General features: G+C 36.2%; 1 protein-coding gene across 1 annotated transcript in view; it reads left to right on the top strand.

Moving 5' to 3' along the window:
* Nucleotides 1–23852, top strand: part of LOC129736519 (protein unc-13 homolog A-like) — a 60342-nt gene that overhangs the window by 29382 nt on the left and 7108 nt on the right. Inside the window, exon 7 of the mRNA XM_055716782.1 lies at nt 7096–7162. Within this exon, the coding sequence (XP_055572757.1) occupies nt 7096–7162 (67 nt within the window). The remainder of the gene's footprint in view (nt 1–7095; nt 7163–23852) is intronic.

Genomic DNA, 23852 nt, shown 5'->3' on the forward strand with positions numbered 1-23852 from the left:
ATAGTTCATCAAATAATAAGAAAATTTCACAGTGTTGAATCCAAAAGGCATCTACATCATTTGGAGTGATGTAAAAGAAACAAAAATCTATGCACTTGATAAGTTTATTCCTAAATAATTTTGTGGTTGTCTCAGGAGTATAATAAAATGTCACATTCCTTTGGCTGTCACTGTAAACCCTGTCTAAGTGTTTGTTCTCAATATGAATTGAGGTTTCTATACAAAACATCTTGCCTTTTTGTGTATGTTAGCTTTTGCACTGATGGAGTTCTAACTGTTGAGATTCACAAACAGATCTTTCAGCATTTTGCTGTCAGAGTGAAATAGAATTCCTCTATCATACTGTAGAGTTGTGCCTCAGAGTGTTTAGTTTATCATAACATGCAAACGGCAGTATAAATTAAGGTGTTTCACAGAGGATCTAACAGTATGTCTTGAATGACAACTGGTTTTATGTCTCTCTGCTTATTTTTGCATTAGAAAAAAAAAGTACTCAAAGATGATGAAAGAAACTTCATAATCCACAACCCCTCAGCTATAGAACACTTTCAGAATTTGTTCTTCCCTATTCCTCTATTGATTCCAATTTAATCCTTCTAAATTGCCATTTCCCAACAAAATGTTTGATTTTACCTCTCTGCTTCTTCTGTCAGTGCAGTTTCAGATTATGTTCACAAAGAGAATTTATCTGATTTCATTTTAGTTTGACCTTTTATTTGGGCTGCTGTCCTGTTCATATATGGAAACTATCTTTAATCTTGAGCTCATGTGATTTGTCCAGCTCAATTAATTAAAGCTGTATTAGAGTGAGGTTTTGCCTCCTTTCACATCAGTGACAAAACTTGTATTTCACCTAGAGATCAGTCAATCCTTTGAAATGCTTAGAGCACTAAATTCAGGTCTAGTGTCCATGGGTACATCACAGGATGCCTCAAAGCCTGTGCAAGAGGTTTGAATGCTACTATGATGGGTCTTACTTAAAAGAAGGCAGAAAAGCATATATATAATTAATTATAATAAACTATAATTGTTATTAATTATAATTATGGTAGTAAAATTCAGGACAAGCACAATTTACATGCTAAATTCATAGTGTACCAAATTAAGGACTTTGACAAATACAGAGATTTAAGCAGTTATTGTCTCCCTTTCCCAGTATCCATTCTCAACAACACAGATTAGTTTACTATTTACCTGATATGAAACAAAAGTTTGTAAGTCAGAATACTAAAATAACCTAACTTGAAAATAATTGTTAAAGCAAGCTCTGACTTCCTGAATCAGCTTTAACAGCAGCAACCCGTAAATGTATAGTCTGAAGGATGAAAACACACTAGGGAGAGACAAGTACTTCCCTTGCAACAAGTAGTTAATTATGCCCAGGAAGAGGAGGGGTAACCAGGCTGCAGTCATTGATGGGTTATCTTTAACAGCTGTGCAGGTAATGGACTTGGTTCAGGTTACTTCTAAAAAACAAGCAGGAATAGACATCTTTCATGAAAATATCAAGATCAGTATCAATACAAATTATACCTATGGAAACCTTGAAAAAAGTGGAGGAAATATTCATACTTTGGAAAAATATGAGTGCTATTGTGGGGATAAATGCATGCCTTGAAACTTCATTCATTTTCTCTAGAGGTGAGTCAAAAGGTGTATGTCTTATATAAGACTTACTTTCTTAATGATTAGGTAATTAACCAGAAAAAGAATTAGGGAAATAAAAATGGCTAAGAACTTAACTAAAGCATATGTAAGCCTATTTTAGCTTCTGTTCATGTGTTACTAAGCATTTGTATCTGAATGGTTAGAAGATGGATGTTATTGCTGTACTGTGTATTTTAGGCAGGTACACAAGGTGATCTCAAAGAAATCAGAAAATATTATTTCATTACTGTAGATAATGTTGCTCTCAAAATACAAGTGAAGATAAAATCAAATATTTTGTCCCAAACAAAGACTCACAATTTTAGTTTTAAAACAGAAAAAAACCACCAAGAACTCAGAACTGCAAACTATTTCAAGTGAAACTCAGCAGCAATATAACTGATATAAACATATGATTGAAGATGACCATATAGCTACTGAAATTTATGATTGTAGACCGTAAGAAAGCAAATGCAAAAGGAGAAAGTATAGTTAAATTTAAAACTAAAACTTTACTGTAGAGATTAGTAACTGGTTGCTGACCTATTGTTCTCTGCCTGTGTTTGAAAACTAAATTTTCAAATGCAACTTGAGCATCTATAAATAGGAACCTGTGTAGGGATATAGATTTAATGCTACAAAAAAAGTATCTTGGAGCAAAGCCTGCCTTCTGTTGTCACTAAGACACACAAGAATATCTCTATGAAGTAGTTGGGTAATGCTAAGTTATATGAATATATGCAAGGCTTAAAGGAGTAAGCCTTACTGTGTTATAGCTAACTGTGGGAAGTCTGGCTTGCTTAATTCTACTTTGCAATTTTATCAAGTTGTGATTATAGCCAAGATGGACATGTACTGCTTACAGTTCTTCCTAAACTTTACTGAACTGCTACTTACTCCTTTTTAATGTTGTACTGATTCTTCTATCTGTACTGTGTAATCGAGAACTATGAAATTAGTTAAAATGGAATTATAGCTTTATAGTACAATAATCCTTAATGGGATGCCATTTTTAGAGTTCCATATCCTAGATATACTTTCCAATAAGAACGGTGTTCCCTTCTGAGTGCATGAGTCGACTTGAAAGCTACTGATGCAAAGATTGTTGTCAGCTGGAAGCTCTTTCAGTGCAGTCAGCTTCAGATCATCTGGCAGGTGCTATAACAAGGACAAGCTTTTGTAGCCCAGGTGTATGTAATATTGCTAATGTCACTTTGGCTTGATATGCAAGACTGTGGTAGCAGCTTCTACATCTAGGGCCTCACTGCACACAAAGATATTCCTAAAGAACTTGGGCTGCTGCGGTATAAATGAGTAACAGATATGTAAATCCTCCCTCAGAAGTTTCAAGTATCTTATGAACATATCATATACTTCCAATGCATGTTAAATTGTGCATGTTTCAGAAGTTACTTTTTTTGGTATTCTAGAGAACAGAAGCTGTTAATTACTCTTTCTTATCCTTCTTAACTACAAAAGAATGCAGAATAAAACTAGAAATCACCATCAGCATCCTTATCCCATATTCTTACAAGAATGCCCATTATCACAACTTCCTGAAAAGCGTATTTGAAGAAAGCAAAACAACAAAAAAATCACAGTTGTGTGGCAGTATACCACCCAAGTACAACTGCTTAATCTTTCTGTTTCAGATTGTTTTTAAGCATAAGATGTTAGTTCCAGCATGACTTGTTGCTAGTGGGGAGTGGGAACTGCTGATTTAAGAAGTCATAATACATCATAATAGAATGTAGTTATTTCCATTTTTCTTCCATAGTTTATTTTCAGTTATATTCAAAGCTGACAAAATCAACATTAATGATGAATGGTTAGGAATCAATGCAGATGTTCAGGACTGCCTATTGCAAACAAACATTTAGAAGATATCATTGTTTGTGTGTATATGGCCACACTTCAACTGCTATATAATTAACTGCTTTACACCAAATTCTGTAGCGAGATTTAATTTTACAGGAAATGCAAATCATCATTGAAATACTAGACCAATTTTAATGTATTTGGGCAGCATAATTGAGAGGAAAACATCTGTTAAGTAAAAGTGTCAGTGTAACTTTTGTTTTCTATTAAAAATCCTTGGGTTTTGATAAACCAGACTGAACAGCCCTTACATTTATCCAGCCTGTGCATTCCATTGCACATAACTGTCTTCTGTTGGTAAATTGACTGCAACAAGGTTAATTATTTTGGTCCTTATGGCTAGGAGATGTGGAGACCTACCAAGTTTGATGCACAATGCGTCAAAGTTTTGACCCAGGCTTTTCGCTTAGCTTGCCATATCCAAATATTGCTGGTCTTCTCATTATGAGACTTCTCTTCCAGTTTTCCCCTTCTGATTGTTCTTGTGTTGTGAACTGCACTGGTTCAGAGACCACAGCTGGGCACTATGTTGTAGAAACTGTCAATCAGTGTGATTTTCAGGCACTCTTAAGGCATTTGTCTGGTTTCCAAACTTTTTTGTTGTCTGCCACAGCGAATTAATGGTCTTCTAATTATCAGCTATGATTCCCATATCTTCTGATTTAATGCTTGTGTCCTAATCTTCTGGTTCTGCTTTGTTCTTGGTTTCAAAAAATTATAGTGATGTGTTTGTCTTCAACAAAACACATTCCTCATATGTTGTTCAGTTAGCAGTACAGATCGCTCCCAGTAGTATCTGCTGGTCTTTGCTACTCAGAATTCCTGTAAACTGCAAGTCATCTGGAGGCTTCAGTCAGTATTGAGAAACTGTTGTCTGCCAGGGGACCAAGTAATTTTGATAGATCTGTATAGAAATTTAATCATTTGTTGACTAAACTGGACCTATTGCTGTGTCAGCAGGAAGCGAACAGGTAAAGAAGCTGCTCCTACTGTGCCTGTCTGTGCGAGTCGTTATGTAGCACGAGCAGAAATGTATTGAACTGCCTTGTCTGCACTGCTCAGCAGTCTGATCACAGAATTATGACTTTCTAAAAGTCTCCCAAACCAGTTAAATATTTTTTGTCTGCCTCAAAACTTAAGAATTCCCTCGACCCTATTTACTTTCAGTTAAGGCAGAGAGAGCTGTTTTTCTCTGTTCCTTCTCAATCAATGTTGACAACCAGCTCTCTGTCTGACCTTGAGGTTAATTACCCTCAGAATTCCTAAGGTTAATTATTAACTAGTATTTCCAGTCTAGTTAACAGCTGCAGGATAGGTTGGGCTAATTACTAGTATCACTTGGCTGATTTACCTTACAATACAAAAAAGTGAATGATGTCAAAAGGAAAAAGGCTAAACCTGCAAATATTCAGCCTCTGAGACAAGGGCAGGGGAAGACAATCCTTTTCATACTTAGTTTGCATCATGTGCACTCAGCTGTGCCTATCAGAGAGAACATTTTTCTCCTCAGATAAAAGAGCATGATTCCAAAAGTCCAAGATAATTAGACAGTAATGTGTGAACCCAGGGATATCACTGAGGTATAATATAAATATACTGCAACTTTACTTAATAGACGGGATGCCACTGTCTTCTATAGATTGTACCTATAGAATTTTACTGTGTATTTTGATATTGTTACTTAACTGTTATTGTACAAGGCAGTATTTTTTTAATTAGATTCTTGCAAGAGTGGTAGAGGCTATACTAAGTAGTAATAGGTAATTAATTTTAACCTGTCCTTAACAGCCATGAACTGAACTGGCATTTTTCAGCTTCAACCAACATTCCTCACAGGTGTGGTGAAATCGCTGAATAATGAAACCTCGTTATAATGGGCCTGTGTAACTGTACAGCTTCTGCGTGGGGGCAACAGATTGCATAACATATTCTTATTTCAAAGATTTTTTAGAGTTCTGTTAATGGTGCTTATGTGATCAAATGTAAGTTTTGTTGTGGTGGCTTTTTTCGGGGGGGGCGGGCATGTTGTTTCGGAATGTTGTGGGGTTTTTTTCTTCCCTTGTAGAGCTTTATTCCAAGCCTTGAGAGGAATAAATGGTTCCAAGATGTCTTGATGTCTTCTTAGTAACACACTTAGTGCAGCTTGCAAAGACTTGGTGACAGTGCTAGTTCTGTGTCTGAAAAGGATATGCCTTTACTGAAGGAATTCAAAGGTTTCTTTTTTTTTTTTCCTCTCTTGGTGGTTTGAGTGGTTTTTGTTGTTGCTGTTTTCTTTTCTTGCCATTCAGTGTCAAAGACCTTGTAATCCTGATTTATGAACCACTATAACTGGGAAAGATATTCCTTTACCAATACTTTTTTATAGCATGTTAATAATATATGGAACAGAAATCATGTCTTTTCAAGCCAGTATACTCTTCAAATTAATGGAACCCCCTGTAATCCAAAGGGGATACTGCGAGTCTGTCTTCTCTGCTTGAATATAGCTTGATTGCTTCAGAATGCCTGAATAGGTGGGAATTGTTTCAGAACTGCAGTTTAATATTTTTGTTACAGCAGAGCAAATCAGCATATGGAGATACTGCCATGTGTTTCACTGTAGTTACTGTCTAGTGCCTGCTTATTTTTTCCTGTATACTAAACCAAGCATATGTATGCTGTGTTCTAACTTTACAGCCAAATCACTGTCAGGTCTGGGCACTCTTCACTGTAAACATTGTTTTGTTTTATCAGCTAACAGCCCAAGTAGAGTGTGGCGGGGCAGTTTGAAATTAATAGGGAGAAGATGGAAGAGAAATGTGTTTCTTTACCCTTATCTTCAATTGTAATGAAAATAAGACAAAACAGTAGTTATAAAAACTTAAGTATTTTCAGTTTGTTATATTTGATTTTAACATTCAAACCCTAGGAGAGAAACAAAGCTGTTTGAAATAGGAATATCAGGTTTTCTGAGATTTTTACTTTTATTTACCTTCTGGAGAAAGTGAACTGGAGTTGAAAATAGATGTCAATAATGGAAAAATACATTAGAAGATTATCTCAAACCTGGTCATCCCCTGCAACAAATATTGATCTAGCTCATGGTGTCAAGTCATTCATCGGACATGAGTAAAATAAATGTTCCATATTAAATAATATGGCTAAATAGATCATAATGAAGTATTTTCCTCCATTATTTTGCATAGTTTGTTTGGATTTGGTACTGACAAAGCAAAGGCACTTGTGAATCCACGTGCTGAAACAGTACTTACTGAACAGCCTGTCATATAGAGTAGGAGGATGAGTGTGTGACTTTGGATCAGCTCTTTTCTACTAAGTGTAAAGTTACTGTTACACTAATTACCAGGATAAGTTTTCTTGACTTTATGTAAAGAATAGCCTCCACAGAGCTAATTTTTTCCAGTATGTAGAGGATACTATATACAGAGGAAATACAGAACAAATGGATGATGGTTCTAGCTGGCTTTGATTTGCTTGTCCATAGACTTATCTAAGGTCTTTTAGTATTTCTTTTTTTCCCCATACTTTGCTGTTCTAAGTACTTTTTTTTTTCTGCCCCCACTTCTCCAGGAGAAATAAAGATCAAGCTGATGAAAGTAATTTCGCAAAAGCAAGATGGGCCAGGGCTATTCAGAAGGTAAGAGCTGCTCTTAAAACTACTGATGTGTTACTATAATTTAAAGAATTTTCTCAGATGGAAGGGGCATTTAGTGTAAGGTTTCTAGTTCCTGTAAACCGCTATTCAGTTACAGTGGGATCTGAGGGTGTGACTGAGTTTCTGACAGTAGAGACAGTTCCTTACATTGGTCCTTAAATCTGTGTGGTTCCCTGGCCTCGGGGTATTTTGTTTCTTCTGAAACAGAAAGAGGATGAGATTCTGAAACTTTCTTTAGAGGCATGGGAAATGATTATAGTTTGGCCATCTTATCTGTGTTGCATATTAATCCAGAAACCATAACTTCAGCATCTATTTCTGAAAAAAATTTTATATTAAGAAACATCAGTACTTCAATAATATTTAATATAAATGGGTTTTAAAACATTGTTTTGATATTTTTTCCTAGAAATATCTTGTAAGATCTACTGATGATACCACTGCCTAAGCAGACATTTTTTTATTAGATGTGATAATTAAGGGAAATTATCCTGATCACTTGCTTTGTTTATGTGGTCAGCATAGGTACCAAGTATTTTCTTCTTCACTGTTGCTCCGAAACTGTACAAACTATGGCCTCACATGAGCAGCTGGGAATTCAGACATAATCAGGTTTTGCCAAGTAGTACTATCTCTTATGTCAGTTCCATGCCACTCCTGGTTAATGAAAGGGAGCTAATAATCCAACTCTTAAAATCCCATTTTTTGCACTGAACTGTTTGACATTAGCTGCTGGTAAGGTTTGGTGTGGCAGGCAAGCACAGCAGGGTGGTCTCTCCACATGGCTCTTTCTCGCAGTGCAGTTACAGCTCTACATGGAACAAAGTTGTTCTCCCTGTGCTGGCAGCCTCAGTCAGTATTAGTCTCTCTGAAAGGGCTGTATGTAGCAGGAAGGTTGTAGACCTAGAGGAACTGAATCCATTTGCTGTAAGTCGGGCATTAGTGCCTTAAGTAAATGTTTCTTAATTTTCCATGAAAAGGAAAAGAGACCAGTGAATATCACTGGTCAAAGCAGGAAGAAGTCATGTGCCTAAGCTGAGGTAGTCAGCAATCCAAGAGAATGTACACTAGAGATACTCCCAGAACTCTACATGAGGCAACACCTGTATTTAAAAAAAAATATTCTATGTTTCTGGGGGTAAAAAAGTGTTAAAAGTAGCAATATATAATTATCTGTTGTCATTAACTAAATGGGCTTTTTTAAGGTGTGGTGTTGGGTGGGGTTTTTGTGTTTTCTTGGGGGTTTTTTTTGCTTTTTCTGTAATTCCTTTTAAATACATCAATTGTTTTAAAGCAACCAAGCCTTTTTGAAGCAATGCTTATGAAGCAGCTGTCTCCACTGTCCAGTATTTAAGTGGTAATTATTTCACACAGCTTTTTGGGATTGGTGTTTTGAAAGAAGTTTGAGATAAGTTGTATGAGACTTTGGATCTTAACTCCCCAAGGTCTAATAAATAATTTGTGGATTAAAATCTGCTCCTGTTCAGCGTTCACACAGTCTGTTGTACAGGAGGAAACTAGCTTATACTGGGGAGTTGTGTCTTGAGTTCGAAAGTAAAAATACAGAAAAAGAATGCCATCAGTTGCCTTCCAGCCTTGACACTACTGCAAATTTACTGCTGATAACTTCTGAGAAACACAGAAGTTTTGTCTTTAGTGTGTACAATGACCTACCAAAAAACTTAAAGGTCACGGATTTACCTTCCTGTTTCACTTGTGTGTAGGCTTTTTGGAAAATACTGCTTGTTCTTGAGTGCCGTGCTGTCCAGTGCCACTTTATGCTTTTACAGTAAAGCCAAACCTGTTTAGTGGTAAATACTAATCAAACCCATCTGAGATGCAGCTTCATCAGTTCCTTTGAGCTATTTTTTTCCTGCTTTTTTGGGAATCAATTCAGTTTTCTTTTTTACTGAGTTCTGTTGCCTTTGTGATAATTCATAGACTGAGCCTGTGTGAAAAAAGTGGGAAAAAGATCTGTTTATACTGGGGTCTTGTGGGAAGAGTGTTTTTCTGATTCACATGATCTCAGTTTCTGCATCCTACTTTATCACTGGTTTGATTTTTTTTTAATTTTATTTTTTTTGAAGCTGAATGTTAGCTCATTAGAGGAAGTAGGCAGGACAAGTCCTGGCCTAACTGTCATCAAAATGCCAAAGAATCCAGGTTTTTTGTAGACGGAGACTACTGTAGTCTTAAGATGCTTTTACAGAATCTCTCTGTGAACAGTCATCCTTTTGTCTAATTGTCTAGTCAGTGGGATAAATTTATTTCCAAGTTTAAAAGCAAATAAATAATGTGATGTGGTCAGTAACTTCATGATTTGATGAATCAGCTGCATTTCATTCATATTTTGAAAGAAGTTTTGAATGAAGGAATGTTAATATGCTTCTTCCTACTGCCATTCTTCAAAGTAGTTTTGAGTTTGACAGTTAGAAGATGGTTAAGTAAACAAGTTAGCATGCATGAGTGGGAATCTTGGGTTGTCACTGTGCCATTGAACTGTTTTTTGTAGCAAAGTAGTCAGATTAACTCACCGCACTGAAATAAGGAAAAATTACTCAGCAGTTAATCTAGTATTACGTTGGGGCTGAAAGATGGTGATGAAGTTATTGTAAGTCTTTTAAAGAGTTTGAATATCAGGTGGATGGGAGATGTAATCAAATATCTCATGTGCAAGTCTTTCTGAAAAGAAGTGGAAAATTTCTGTAAATATTTAAAATGTCATTTAAATCCTGAATTACTGTTTCATTGTAAGCTTGTTAAATTTTGGTCTTCATATGCTTCTAATTTGGGACATTGGAGACTATGAAAACCCAGCTCTTGAACAGCTGAGTTGTCTTGCAAGGAGACATGTAGATATTAGAGGGGAAAAACTTTAATCTAAAAAGTATTTAAATCGTTCTGATGCTGTTTAACTGAACATTATATTAGGAATTTCCCATGGTAATAGAAATAGTCATACAGGGAAATGGGCACCTTTTGTGTTCTCAGTTGGGTGGCTTACGTTCTTACCATGATGCCTGCACCAAGCACATGCCTAATGCTGAAGGCAAGTCAGAGCTTAGTTCTAAACCTTGTCTTAATAAGCGGCCTTTTTTTAGTGAAAATTAGATGTGTTTGTAATGCAAAGTTACATGCTAGCATTTTATTCAACCAAGCTTCTGTTTTTTCTGGGCCTGTGCACACATTAAGAGACCTTGCACAAAGCAAAATAAAATGTTTGGCCTGATTGCTTGTTATAACAGATTAGTAGTTTGCTTTAACATTAAGAGTTTATTTAACTTCATTTTAACCTACAAATTGAGTAAGATTTTTCTTCTGATAAAGTTATTGTGCCTGAAATATGCTTATGATCTTAGTGCTTTATGCTTCAGTGGCTTAGTTATGTGTGTTGCCTTGGTCTTTTGGCTTTTCTTCCTGAAGATAAACTGATTTTCAGAAACATACTAGTAACATCTCATCGTTGATTTAGTACAATTGATGTGACATTAAATGCTATTCTTTGCTTAGAAAATCTGAGAGGCATGGAAGATGAATCTCTGCCAATGCCTAATCACAATAAGCTTTACTCTTGGAATTGGCTAAAAAAGGACCATCGACAAAAAGAACAAGCAGCACAAGAAGATCAGGAAACTAAACATTCCTGATGTATTTTACAGAAGATGTAATATTCATAGAGCCTCATAATGGAGGCAAATGAACAGATAAAGCAAAATAAGTAATTTTCCACAGAAAGTAATCCCTGTGTGTAGGTATTTATGCTGTAAGATCTTGCTTCCACAAGAAGGGAACTGTTACTATCCTTAACGAACTGGAAAAAGAAATCATGACCTTTAGTAAGCACAAGGAAGGCTTTTAAGCATTAGAGCAGGGTGTAGGTAACATATCCATCACTGGAGGCCTTTAGAGAACAGAGAAGTAACGGTAATTTTTTTTTTGTATTTTTTAACTATTCTTGGAGGCTTAGGAACGTAGGTTTAGCTTGGAACAGAGATGAGTGTGTGTGTGTGTAGTTTTCTCAAGTGGATGATCTTTAAAATAGACAATAACAAAATACCTCCCGTGAAGTAGTAGTGGAGCACTATTGCTTCAAGTATTTCTTCACAGCTGAAACAAACCTGAATTCTTACTGTACTAGAAAATATACAGGTGGCTTAAGTTCCAGTAAGAATATTTGGAGTGCATGCTTTTGATCCTAACCTATGGAAATAAGAAATTGAATTAGGCAGTTCTGATCAAAGGTGGGATGACATCCAGTGGTTCACCAGAGGCATTGTATGACCAGGCAGGAAAAGTGCCAAACTGTTGTTGGAGAATGTATCTTTCTCTATGATAAATTGCCTCGGTGTCTCTGAAATAACAATAGTTAGACCTTGTTGCAATCATATAGGATATAGCAATACTAAGATAAAACTATTGGGGAAATCCCTCCCATGTTTGGGAGGGGAGAGGAGTTAATCATTTGAGGGAAAACTGTAAATCAGAAATGAATAGCTTTTAAAAAGACAGTGCAGGACTAGATAGGGTTCTTTAATTGCTGCTCTGCTTATTGATTAAAAAAAACAAAAATCCAAACCAGAATTCTTTTACAGTAATCCAATCCTAGTATCTGTGTTTCAGTTTCATGTTCACTGTGCTGCTAGAAACAGTAACAGGTGGAGGTTTTTTTTGTTTGCCTTAGCTCTTTAACAGATTTGAAATGAGTGATATGAAGTACTGGCAATAATTATAAAAAGATGCATTTAGAGGTTTGGGGTTTTGGGGGTTTTTTTGTTTGTTTGTTTTTTTAACACAGTGGTAGCCTTGAGTACTATCAAATGGATTTTCCCCTTTCCTCTCTCCGACGCCAGTTTTGTACATCACTTCGATTATATCTTTAGCTACTAATCCTATGTGTGGTAGAGACTGTTTTGCTTGACTCACTTGAATAAATAATGGTCACTTCTCTGAGATGGATGTGCTTTTTTATAAAATACAGAGCATAGTAATTGATTCCTAAGGCTAACAATAAGCAGGAGACTACTCATGTGAGTTACCCCTTGTATCATTCCACAGCTGTGCTGAGTATTGGAAACAAAACGTGACAAAATAGTGGCGCTATATTGACTGGTCTTATAACTTGGAGTTCAACAGTGATACTGACACAGATTTGCCTAGGCAAATCTTCCCTGTTTGCTTTATTTCTTAGTTTGCAAAATGAGTATAGCATATCTGTATATAGTTTATGCCATTAAATTAAAAAAATATTGGTATGTGTTACAATATTTTAGAAAAAGATTATATAGAATTAACTATTCACTGTGTATTGTTCTTACGCTGTTCTTTGTGATTCATGGTTAACTATATGGTGGATGCAGTGGTGATGCTCAGTGTGAGAACACTAACTAACAGAGAGAAGTTAATCAGTAGCTGAGTTCTGTCAGCACTATTGATTTACTGTCTTATTGAGAGAAAAGCCATGATAAACTAATAGTAAAGCAGGAATTACACAGTGACATCAATAGGAGTTGAGGAGTGGGTAACCAGAAATCATTCTTTGTTTGGGAGCTATGGGGCTCTGAGATTAATGCAAAGCTTCCCTTTAAAAGATTTCAATAGGCCGAAAGAAATTGCTATTTTTTTAAAAGCCATCTTTCATTTGAACAATTTCTTGAACGCTGCATTCCAGGTAATATTTTGTATGCAAATGTGTCTTGAAGTGGGAATAAACAGGTATGTCCTTTCCATGAAGTGTTAATAATAGATATTTTGTATCCTGATGCAATTCAAAAGAAATGAGTGTTCAAGTGACAAGCAGCATATTGATTGGGCTAAATGGCTGTCAGCAAACAAGCTTCTTTTCTTAAAGTTTTGTGAGTTTATTTCAAGGATGACATATTTAAAAAGTGGCAAACTGACAATTTGAAAACAAAGAGATGTTGAAGTGCACTTTCTTTTCAATTAAGTGAATTTAGTATCAGTGTAAGTTTGTCAATTTTAAGATATTTTGACAATGTTTTAAAATATCAATTGACGCTATGAGGAAGCTCAAAATACCTGAGGAGTTAAAAGACTTTCTGGGATGTCTTTTCTTTATGAATCGCTTATTTTTTGTTGTTATTATGTGAAGAAAGATATTGGTTGGTTATATCAAGCAGTTCTACTACTGTGGTACAAGTGATCTTGACTATCTTGTGCCTGAACTGTTAGAGTTTACATGAAGATGGTAAAAAGGTCACTGTGGGGAGATTGGACTAACATTTCTAAGATCACTTCATAGTTGACCCTGCAGCTTTCAAAAAGTGGAATTTAGGAAGTTTACTTTGACAAAACTGATAAAGGCAGAAGTTCAAGAGTGTATCTCACTTGTGTTGTGGCCATTGAACACGCAACAAGGAGTACAGTGCTTGCAAATAGCATCAATTATTTCCTCAAAGAGAAAATGTGAGATTGATTTCATCTTCGTTTATGGCTTCAAAAATCATGCAATGACTTCATCCTGATTGCAGCCTAGAATACATGGTTCTATGCAGAGATAATGGATTAGAAATTCAGCTAATAGGTCAGGATCACAACCCTCTTATCAGAGGCATGAAGGAAAGTCATAAAAAGCAATACATCTAACTGCTAGTTGTATGGAAGTTTTGTGCTGCCCTTTTGGTAAATTATCTAGCAAAGCTTAACTGTAACTGGATTATGTTTTAACTTAAAATTTATTCTACCACCTTATCTTTCATGTCTTATGGCTTTTGTGTAGGATATGTACTACGTAAAATGATAAAATCACATTTACCTTAACTTTGACAAAAACCCCTGATTTTGTTTCTCTTATTTCCTATCTTTTTAAGTAAACTCACTAGCACTTTTTTTGTTGTTGTTGTTTGTTTTTTCCCTTGGAATTACTTCCTCTGAAAGTTTCTCAGTGGAAAAATGTATCAAAAAGACAAAAGAATTTTGAAGAAAAGAAAATGGAGATGCCTTTTATCAGAATAAAGTTAACTTATTTGAAGGCTTATTTTAACTTTTATGGTATTGTGAGTTTAGGTATTTTATGATTTATTCCTCTTCTCCTTTAAATTGGTGTAAAAGTTAAAAATTGCTTTCTTCAGTTAATTGGAGGTATTAAGAATGATAGACCCTGGAAGAAACCTTTATGAGCTGCTGCACCATTATTTGAGAATTCTGTTTAAGCAAGGTCAGAAAAAAGAATTATCACTTTGCTTTCCTCTTCAAAAAGTGAGATAGCATGATTCACGATAGATGTTAAGAAAACTAAGCTTTCTCTTTTGACTGTCATAAGAGAAAATAAACAAGTGTAACATGCTCGCTTCGATAACTGAATTTCAATTCTGTCCTTTGCTTCAGAGTTCAAAAAGGGACCATGGTAACATTCTTCCCTTTCCTTCTGTTTCAGTATCTATTTTGAGTAACCATGTTACAGCATTTTGCAGGTTGTTTCTGGACTCATGTTAAATGACTTATTACTGGTTTTATTGGTAGCCTGTAGCTAAGTCAACGTGCTATAGAATTATACAGCTCCTGGAGCATATTTGTAATTGAATTATAGAGCATCTTGTGAACATTTGAGGCAATCCTTGGAAGACTGAAACTCAGCAGGGTTCTTATCAGAGAAAGTTTACAAGTGAGAATGTGTGCTTCACTTAAAACAGGAAAAATAAACCAATTAGTATTAATCAGTTGGGCTGTTCTTTAAGGGCACCATCCTGTGGAGGCAAAAGCTGGCTTTTGAAATGCAGTACTGAAGGTACTGAAAGATGAATATGTAGGTTTGCAAAGGTGAGAATCCATGGCATTAAAGAAAGTTGGGGTGGTTAATTATAAGAATTGGTGGAGTACTGAACATGATGGCAAGAAAGGGAAAGAAGTCCCAGGATGAGGAGAGAGAAATACTGGAATGACAAGCAATCATGTCAGTGGGAGATCTAGGATAGGAAAGAAAGCTGAGAGTAGCCAAGAACGGAGCACTAATAAAGTCAGGATCTTGACAAAGAGAATGACTGGTCATACACTGAAAAGCTAATGAAATACAGTGATGGAATCCAAGCAATGGCTCAGAGAAAAAAAAAATATTAAAAAAAGATATCTAGGACAGCAAACTACCTTGGTTCCAGGTTTACTGATGTAACCCGTTTCTCTGGCAATCCTAGCACTGTGAGCAGGACTGTTGCAAGCATTCAGCTTATCCTTGCAGCGTCTGCCTTAGAGTTCCTACTTCATCATTACAGTTCTTTCTTGTGATCTACACTCCTTACCAATTTTCAGATGTGTGGGGTTTCTTGTTCTAATTCACTACCAAAGAAATTTTTCTTTTCCAGTTGGGTGGTGTGCTCTTTATTGCTGAATCTTTCCATGCTGCTGCCAGTCATGGCAAGTCTCGAGACTACTTTTAATTAGTGCTTTTCGTAGTGCTGTTAGGTATATACTTGAATTTAAGTATGGAATGGAGATGCTGAACTCTCCCACTCTAGGTCAGTTTTGTTCCAGTGAGTTTTACCATATGCAAAGAGATTCTGCAAACAACATAAATATGACTTCAGAGTGTAGAACAACTATTTAGTACTTAATATGAACAACAGAAGGCTAGGATTAGGAGGTTACTAGGCTAGTCATTGATACGTGCATCACCCTGATAAGACCGAGTGTTTCTGCTCTATTTTCATGCTTTACTGGGATGGGAAAGCAGGGAATGGTTTCCTCTGCCACTCCTTGAAATGGGCTGATCATTGCTGATAGTGAATTGCCATCTTTAGATTCTCTTTTCTCCCTCCTCTCCCATTTTATTGCTTTTCTTATCAGTATGCTACCTCTTCTTGAGCTGCTAGCTACACCACCACCACCCTACCCAACCCCCCCCCTTTTTTTTTTTTTTTTTGGTCTCCCGCTCTGGTCCTTGTCTTGCTCACGTCATAATTACAGCTTCCCCTGTAAAGCTCAGCTGAAGTCAGACGTCTGTACTGTATTTGAGGAGACCTTGGATCAAAGAAAATGAAATCCCAGGCTGAAGGTAACAACCAGTTCCTCAGCTGGGACTGGAATGCATGCACCTATAGACCCGAGACAGGAAAGCTCCAGGACAGTCTAATGCATGTAGTTAGGTATGAGGCAGCACTTGCATATTATAAGGGCTGTTTTGTCTGGAACCAAGGTGTAAAGAATCAGTGCAAATAAATTACTTTACAAGTCAATTTTTATTATTCCCTCTTAATAATGGGGCAAATGTGAAAAAGCAGATAAATTATGTTACTCTAAATTCATTATACTTTCCTGTCAATATCACCAGTAATAAGTTTATACATAATTTTAAGAGAGTAAAAATAAATATTGAATAATGTAGCCAATAATTGACAATTTTATGATAAAAGATAAAAAGGTAAGGTTTTTCCTGAAAGGTAATGCTAATGTGAGTCCTTGGCCATTTTACATTAATTTCTTTAAAGACCAGCTTATTCTTCTGCATAAAGTACAAAGCTGCATAATTAGTTTTATTGTGGTTGTGGAAGAATAATGAAGATCATATTCTGTCAAACCTTTTGGTGTTTTCTTCCAGAATCAGAGACAGTTTAGTAGAACAATAATCTGATTAGATATTTCAAAACAGAAATATTGTCTTTTCTATGATTAGTGAAGAGTTTAATGCTCTAATGATAGTATCTGTAAGAGATCACTTACTGCAGAAGATGTTATAATTATGGCAAAGCATAAAGGGACACAATAATAGAAAGCAAAGCATCAAGCAAAAACCAGTTCCTTACACAAGAAGTGGCAACTGAGTCAGAGTCTTAATTTTAAAATCCTTCTTTGGAAAACATTTTACATTCCTAGAAGAAACCCAAGTAGTCTCTATATTGAACCATTCCTAGAGAGCAACAAAGAACAAAATAGTCATAAGGAAAGCACAAAATGAGAGGATTACATTTCAGGAGAACGTTACCACTTCAAATACATACCGTTATGAGTCCGGGTGCTTGTATATCTGGATGGGGAGAAAGCTCCCCTTATCCTCCTGACATAGGCTCAGTTATTGGCCCTTCTTGATTTTTTTTTTTTTCTTTTAGTAGTTGTTGGGATTCCCCTGGCTGCCCCCCTGTATTTGCTTTTTGTTTTGATCCCATCTTGTGGTTCTTTCTGAAATCAGGGCCAACTTTTGTTTAAATTGCAGCCCACAGTAAGGTGTCATCGTGATTGTAAATTGTTTGCCTTTTGTCTGCTAATTGCTATTTTTTTAAAAAATCCCCAAAGTAGTTTTACTTCACCTAACAGATTTCAAACTTCATGATTTTATAAACCTAGCAATTGGTTTAAGGAAACAGTGTTCGGAAAAGTTTTCATGTGGAATAAGAAATGGCTTTAGCCTTTGTAACTTCAGGAACTCCGACACACTTAGGACAGTCTTCTGAAGTAAAATCCAAACCAGCTGGTGGATCCTGTGCACTTATGAAATACCAAGATTTCTGTCGCATGCATAGTTATATTTTCTTTCTCCCTCTTATTACAGTCGTCTCCTTAGAAGGAAACATTAAGCTTTACATTAAAGAAAATAATAATTGTCAAGAAAAAAATACCTTGTGTGGAGAAAAATATCTTTAAAACTCTGTGTGCTGCTGGAAAAAAAAGGGTGTGGAGATGCAATATTCTAGACAATTCCCTCTGTTTTTTGTAGAGTAGAATATCTATTAAGAGCTGTAGGAGAACTTTCCATAGGTCAAAACAAAACTCGGCAATGTGATCGCCTCTTGAATTCCCCGGGGCTGGCTCCGACCGTGTTGCTACCTCATTTGAAACGGTGCCCGCCGCGCCGCACGGCCGCCAGCAGGGGGCGCGCTGGGAGCGGCACGGCCGCCACCATCCCCCTCCCCGCTCCCGGCACCCTGCAGGCGGCCGGGGGGAGCTTCCCTCCTGCTCCTCCCCGCCCCCCCACTCTGGTTAGGTCAGAGTATTACGATTTCAGAACTAACACAGTTACTGCCTTTCGTTCCATGAAAGCAAAGAAACAGCCAGCCCTTAACTGGGGCGGGCGGGGTGAGGGGTGGGGGTGGGGCGGGGGGTGAGAGAAAGAGCTTAATTCTGTGGCAGCTTTTTCAACTTTCGGCCTAAAATCCATCATGAAATGTAAATGACTTCCAAATTGTTCCATCGGTTTATAATCGCCACTGTTTCAATATAGTCAAATAATATCTATAACAGTTATATGTTATTTAATACTGGGTTTATTACTTGAACATAGCAATGGAAATTAGTGAAACATTTTCACTAGGCAAGACTTGTATTCCTAAAAATGCCAAGAATCATCTCTGAAAGCCATGGCCACATAATCCTGGCAACAGGCAGGCAGAATAGCTGTTCTCTCCATGAAGGCTAATAGCTGTTCATTGGCCTTGGGTGTTTTGTTTGGGGTGTGGTTTGGGTTTTTTGGGGGGGAGACAGGGGTATTTAGTGGGTTTTTGTTGTCAGTTTGATGGGGTTTTGTTGTTTTTCTCAGTTTGGTGGGTTTTGTTGTTTTTCTCAGTTTGGTGGGTTTTGTTGTTTTTCTCAGTTTGGTGGGTTTTGTTGTTTTTCTCAGTTTGGTGGGTTTTGTTGTTTTTCTCAATTAAGATATAGGGATTGGCTAGGATTCTGTAACGAACTGCAACATCTCTGTACACAGTCAGTATTCTCCTGTTCCTTTTACGTGTGGGGTTTATTCTCCTTAACACTGTGTTTGTGAAGTACAGTAAATCAGTGTGAACCCTTAAATGTGTGATTCTTTAAGGCCAGCTTCATCAACATGTGAGGTTACTGGCAAGTAACAAAACGCAGGTAGCCCGCGCGTGCAAACTGCTCCTCTGTGTTGGTTTATTGAAGGCTGATGAATAGTAGTTTCCTTTCAGTTGTTGGTTTACAAGTGTCTGGGCTACCAGAACTGTGAGAATTCTAGCCTCCATACAGAATGAACACCTCTACTCATACATTTACTATAGGAAGTTCTTAGCATCATATCTATGAAAGGGCTGTGTGACACAGAGATATAACATACCTTTGTTGCAAAGGTAACTCCAGCTGCAAGTAATGAGTATGTACTTACACATGAAACTAGATTCTTGATTGGTCAGCATCATTACAAGCAAAGTCAGCCTTTTGCTGGCTTGGCCAAGCTCTGTGTGGAATTTTAATTCCAGAGCAGATAAGTCGTGATTAGTTCTGAGGATTTGGATTGATTTTTGGTTTGGTTTTGGTTTTCCATCTTAAATATCAATTGAATGATTCATTTGGCAGAGCAAGATTCCCTGCTTATGCTGGGCTATCAAATAAGTGGTTTCAAACTGAAACATTCAACATCTGGTGACATAACAGATTAGTATAAGCAGAGTCTTGCTTGAAGATGACGATATTAGTTGAAGTGTCATGAATTAACACTACTTACAAACCGGATTTTATTAAATGACAAACCCTTATATTTTTGGAAAACATTTCCAATATTTACTGGTTTTACCATCTGTAGTCTCAAGACCATTTGCTTAATCCTGATAAAAACCCTATTTATTTCTGTTGTAAGTGTGTATCTGCTGTGGGTGGCCATGCTTGATTAGGCTGCCTCAATTTTCTTGATTTTTTTTTTTTTTTTTTTAATCCTTACATGAGCAGTCCTGGTGATTTTGAGAGTCATTATTATTACATCACATGAGTATTAATATCAGTGAAATTTCCTGTTGTGCACTTAGATAAAAACTTTATTGTATTCTTTGTTGGTATGCAATGTGGCAGATTTGAAGCATCAGTTTAAGTTGAGACAGAATATTAAGTAATTGCCACAGGCTAATAATTACAATAGGGTTTGAATAATAAACCATTCATTCATCTGGTTCTTAACTATAAATCTAATTAATGGAGTATTTACAGGTTGTATTCATTTCAGCCGGACATAATAAATATGGTGGTATGTAATTATTTTTGCAATGAGGTACAAAAAATTGCAAAATATTAATTTTACCACTGTAAGAGATTTTGTTCTAGAAATGTTCCATTTATAAGTTGTACTTATAAAGCATCGTATCCCAAGATTGCATTACTAACAATAATACAAGGACTGCAGAAAGTGAAAGCTACGACCAATAAGCTGTAAATAAATATTACTAAAAATTGTTAAATACTTCTACGTGCAGCTTTTTATTCAAGGTATCCTTAATATATTTATGAAGTAAATAACTGAATTAAAAGTTGCTTTCAGGTATTACCAGAAAGTCCAGAGTTTTGTGTATTTTTATACAGGAAACATAATTTACTAGCTGAAAACTTAGGATTTTGTATGGCATTTCTGCTACCTCCCAAGATTAAAGGGGATAATAGTATACCTGTGGTTTTATGCATGTACATATACTTGATGAAACTTTTACACTTAGATTATGTGTGTACTTTGTATGTAGAATGGTTTTATATAGGATCATTCTGGTTGTATTTCTGTACTTCTTCATGTGCCAGAGTTTTAAGTATACTTCAGTACATGTAAGGCTGAATGCGGAGTTACGCACACTATTAAATCAGCCAGCATTTGAAAAAACACCCGTTGTATTCTGTACAGGAGAATTTACTCACTGCATGCGCAATAATAATCCATTCTGCTATTTGAATGCCAGTAAACAAATGACCGAGTCCTACTGTCTAGGTATTAATTGGGAACATACAAAACTATTTTCCTGAAAAACAGTGATATGCTGCTTATTATATGGAGCATCTTTAAATAATCGTGGAATGAAAATAGTTATGAATCCATTTAGCAGATTCATTGCCAAAAATTATCAGCTGTTGGTGAAGGCTCTGCTGAAAGAAAGCTGTTCAACTGTTTCTCTGGGTCATGTCAGACTGATAAATAAAAGGTTGGTTGAAACATGGCCCTCCCAAGCAGGAAATAGTATCTCACAGTTATCCTTGTGGCCACTGACACTCCTGCTTGCTCTCACGATGCGCTGTGTGTGTTGTTTCTGTGAGCAGGGTTTCTCAATAAGCCTGTTTTACTCTTATCTGTGAAGCAGAGGGGCTGCCTTCCAAGCAGGAGGGCTGTGGCTATTGCAGCGAATACTGCATTCAGAAGCAGTGGCAGGAGGAAACAGCAACGGGTGAAGTTACCAGCACATAAGCCCAGGATGATTACTGTTCTCTCACGTTGATGTTGTATTTGAGCGGGAGTAGGACACTGACTCCCATTTTGCTATTACAGAGGAGAAATAAAGCCGAGCTGCAGAATGAATTAGTAGTTAACACCATGATTGCTCTTAGCTGTTAGCACAAGTTGTAGGAGGGGAGAAAAAAACAGAGAGGGAGGGAAAAAGAAACAACCCCCCCAAAAAAAACCCAAACAAAAAACCGTTTAATGCTGCCTAGGGAATACGGTGGAATTTAGAACAGATACCGTTGCGGACTAACAGCATGCCTCATTGCACTTGAGTTGAATCACTGAGAAGCAGCCTCATGTTGTATTGTACCGTTTTTAAGGCTGAAGGAAGAATGGCAAAATAGTAATGGAGTTACGTACAGTATTTCTGCATAAATGGAAAATAATATAAAGGTGGTGGTATGTAATTTGTATTTTATTTTTAAGAAGAATTTAATCCAGGTATGTATCCTCTTTGTATTTTTGTATGTAGTCTACATACATTTTTCTGTTTCCTTTGTTTCCTTTCCTTATTTTCATTCTGAATGTACCTCCTGCTGTTCTAGCTAATGCAATGCATTGATTTGTAATTGATTTGCTTTCTAATGCTATAATGCTGATGAAACTGTCTGGTCTTGTAGACTTAAGAATCAACACTTCATTAAAAAGTATGGGGGGTTATTTTGTAACGTTGGTAAGTTCATGGTATGAGTAAGACAATATAGTATTTGATTTTGCAATGAGTTGGAACATTTTAATTGATATAAAAAGGTAAATAATTTATATACATGAATACATGGTGAAAATATAGTGTTTTGCTTATATTTGCCGGTACTTTTTCCTAGTCCACAGTAGGATTAGTAATAAATTGAGCTTTACAGATGCTTATGTATTTCTGGGTCTTGATTAATCTTCAAGATGAACACCCTGCAGCGTTCTTTTGAAGAGGCAGCTTGCTTAGAATACATGCTTGATTCTGTTCCTCAGCTAAACCTATGTGTTAGAATACCCTCTCTCATGTACCTCCCCCAATCCACAGCCTAAACCCCCCCCATAGTTATTTAATACTTTTTTTATCATTGCTTTTACGTTGAAGAAGATAACATTAGTGTTTTGCCCTCTGCAATTCCAGAGGCCAAGTAATAGTAGCTGAAACTAATTTCTTACTGTGAGATTGATGGTTCATTTTGCTTTAAGAGGGAGAATTATGCAGATATAAAAACTGACTGTATTAATTAACCTCCAACTTTCTGTAGTCACCTGGATCCTATTGCATTTTTTGTCTTACTGTTTTCTTTCAGTTGACTACTGATCATGTATAATAATTGAAAAAGAACATGAAGCTATGTGCCCTTAGGAAAAGGACACTAATAGTTCTGTTACAATGAGCATGTCTAGGAAAAATTTTAAAAACATTTAAGAAATTAAAAATAAAGCTCACCTGAATGTTCAGTAGTCCTGAAATATCTTAAACAATTCTGTTGCATTTCTAATTTGAATGGAGCCCAGTTTAAAGTAAATATTTTTTTAATAACATGTTGATACAAAAAGAGTTAATATCAGTTCCAGCATCTTAATACTGATGTTAACCCTTGGCTGACAGGAATTCTTGTCCCTTAAAAGCATTCATTAGTATAACATTATTTAACTACTTACTGATGTCAAAATAAACTCTGATAGTAGTTGTAGTTATTTTGTAGTTATTTTTCTCAGAGGAGGTGATACACTGCTTGTTTCCTGAATGAAGCTGTTGATTATGTAAATAGATACCTTTATTGTATGTAATACACAACTATGATCTGGCAATTGAAAATGTAAGGTTACTTGACACATTTGAGTGTTCTAAAAATCAGTGCTAATTCTTACCATATAAATCAACATACTGAGAAAAGCATTGAGAAAATGCTATGCTGTTGAGTTTAAAAGCATTAAAAATGAGAAGCAATATTTAAGGTTAAAACATCTTTTGTTCATCAGAAATTACTTTTGTAAAGGATATTATGATAGAAAATATGGTTATCTGTCATCTTGTAGACCTTTCGTATAGAAAGAAGTCATAATGTCAGTTAAATGAGTTTTTTTCAGTGGAATTTACACAACCTGAAAAAGAGTTGTATAAAGGTTTTCTGCCACTATACCATTTGCTTGATTCTGCAGTGATGTCAGCACAACATTATCTTAATGACTGTATATTGCTGTGGAAATACTCAGGAAATCATAGGTGAAGTACTGGGTATTCCAGAATATTATCAAGGAGGAAAAGACTGATAGCTCAGAATGTCTCCCAGTTCACTAAAGTACCAAGAAGGACCGAAAATTCCCAATTTTCTTTTGACTGTAGTGTTGTGAAAAATCTGGGAAGAATGAAGTAGTATACAAGATTCTGCCTTGAGACCATTACAGTAAAACAGAAGCTCAGAAGCATAAAAATTCTTTGGCACCTAAGAAGGTTCTTGTACAGGTTTTGTTTTTCTCATCTGTGTCATTCAATTAGGTTGATAGCTCTAAAGCCGAGGTTTTTACTTTCTTGGGGAAATCTTAAGTATC

Source organism: Falco cherrug, chromosome 7 (genome assembly GCF_023634085.1).
Source record: "Falco cherrug isolate bFalChe1 chromosome 7, bFalChe1.pri, whole genome shotgun sequence".
Lineage (NCBI taxonomy): Eukaryota > Metazoa > Chordata > Aves > Falconiformes > Falconidae > Falco > Falco cherrug.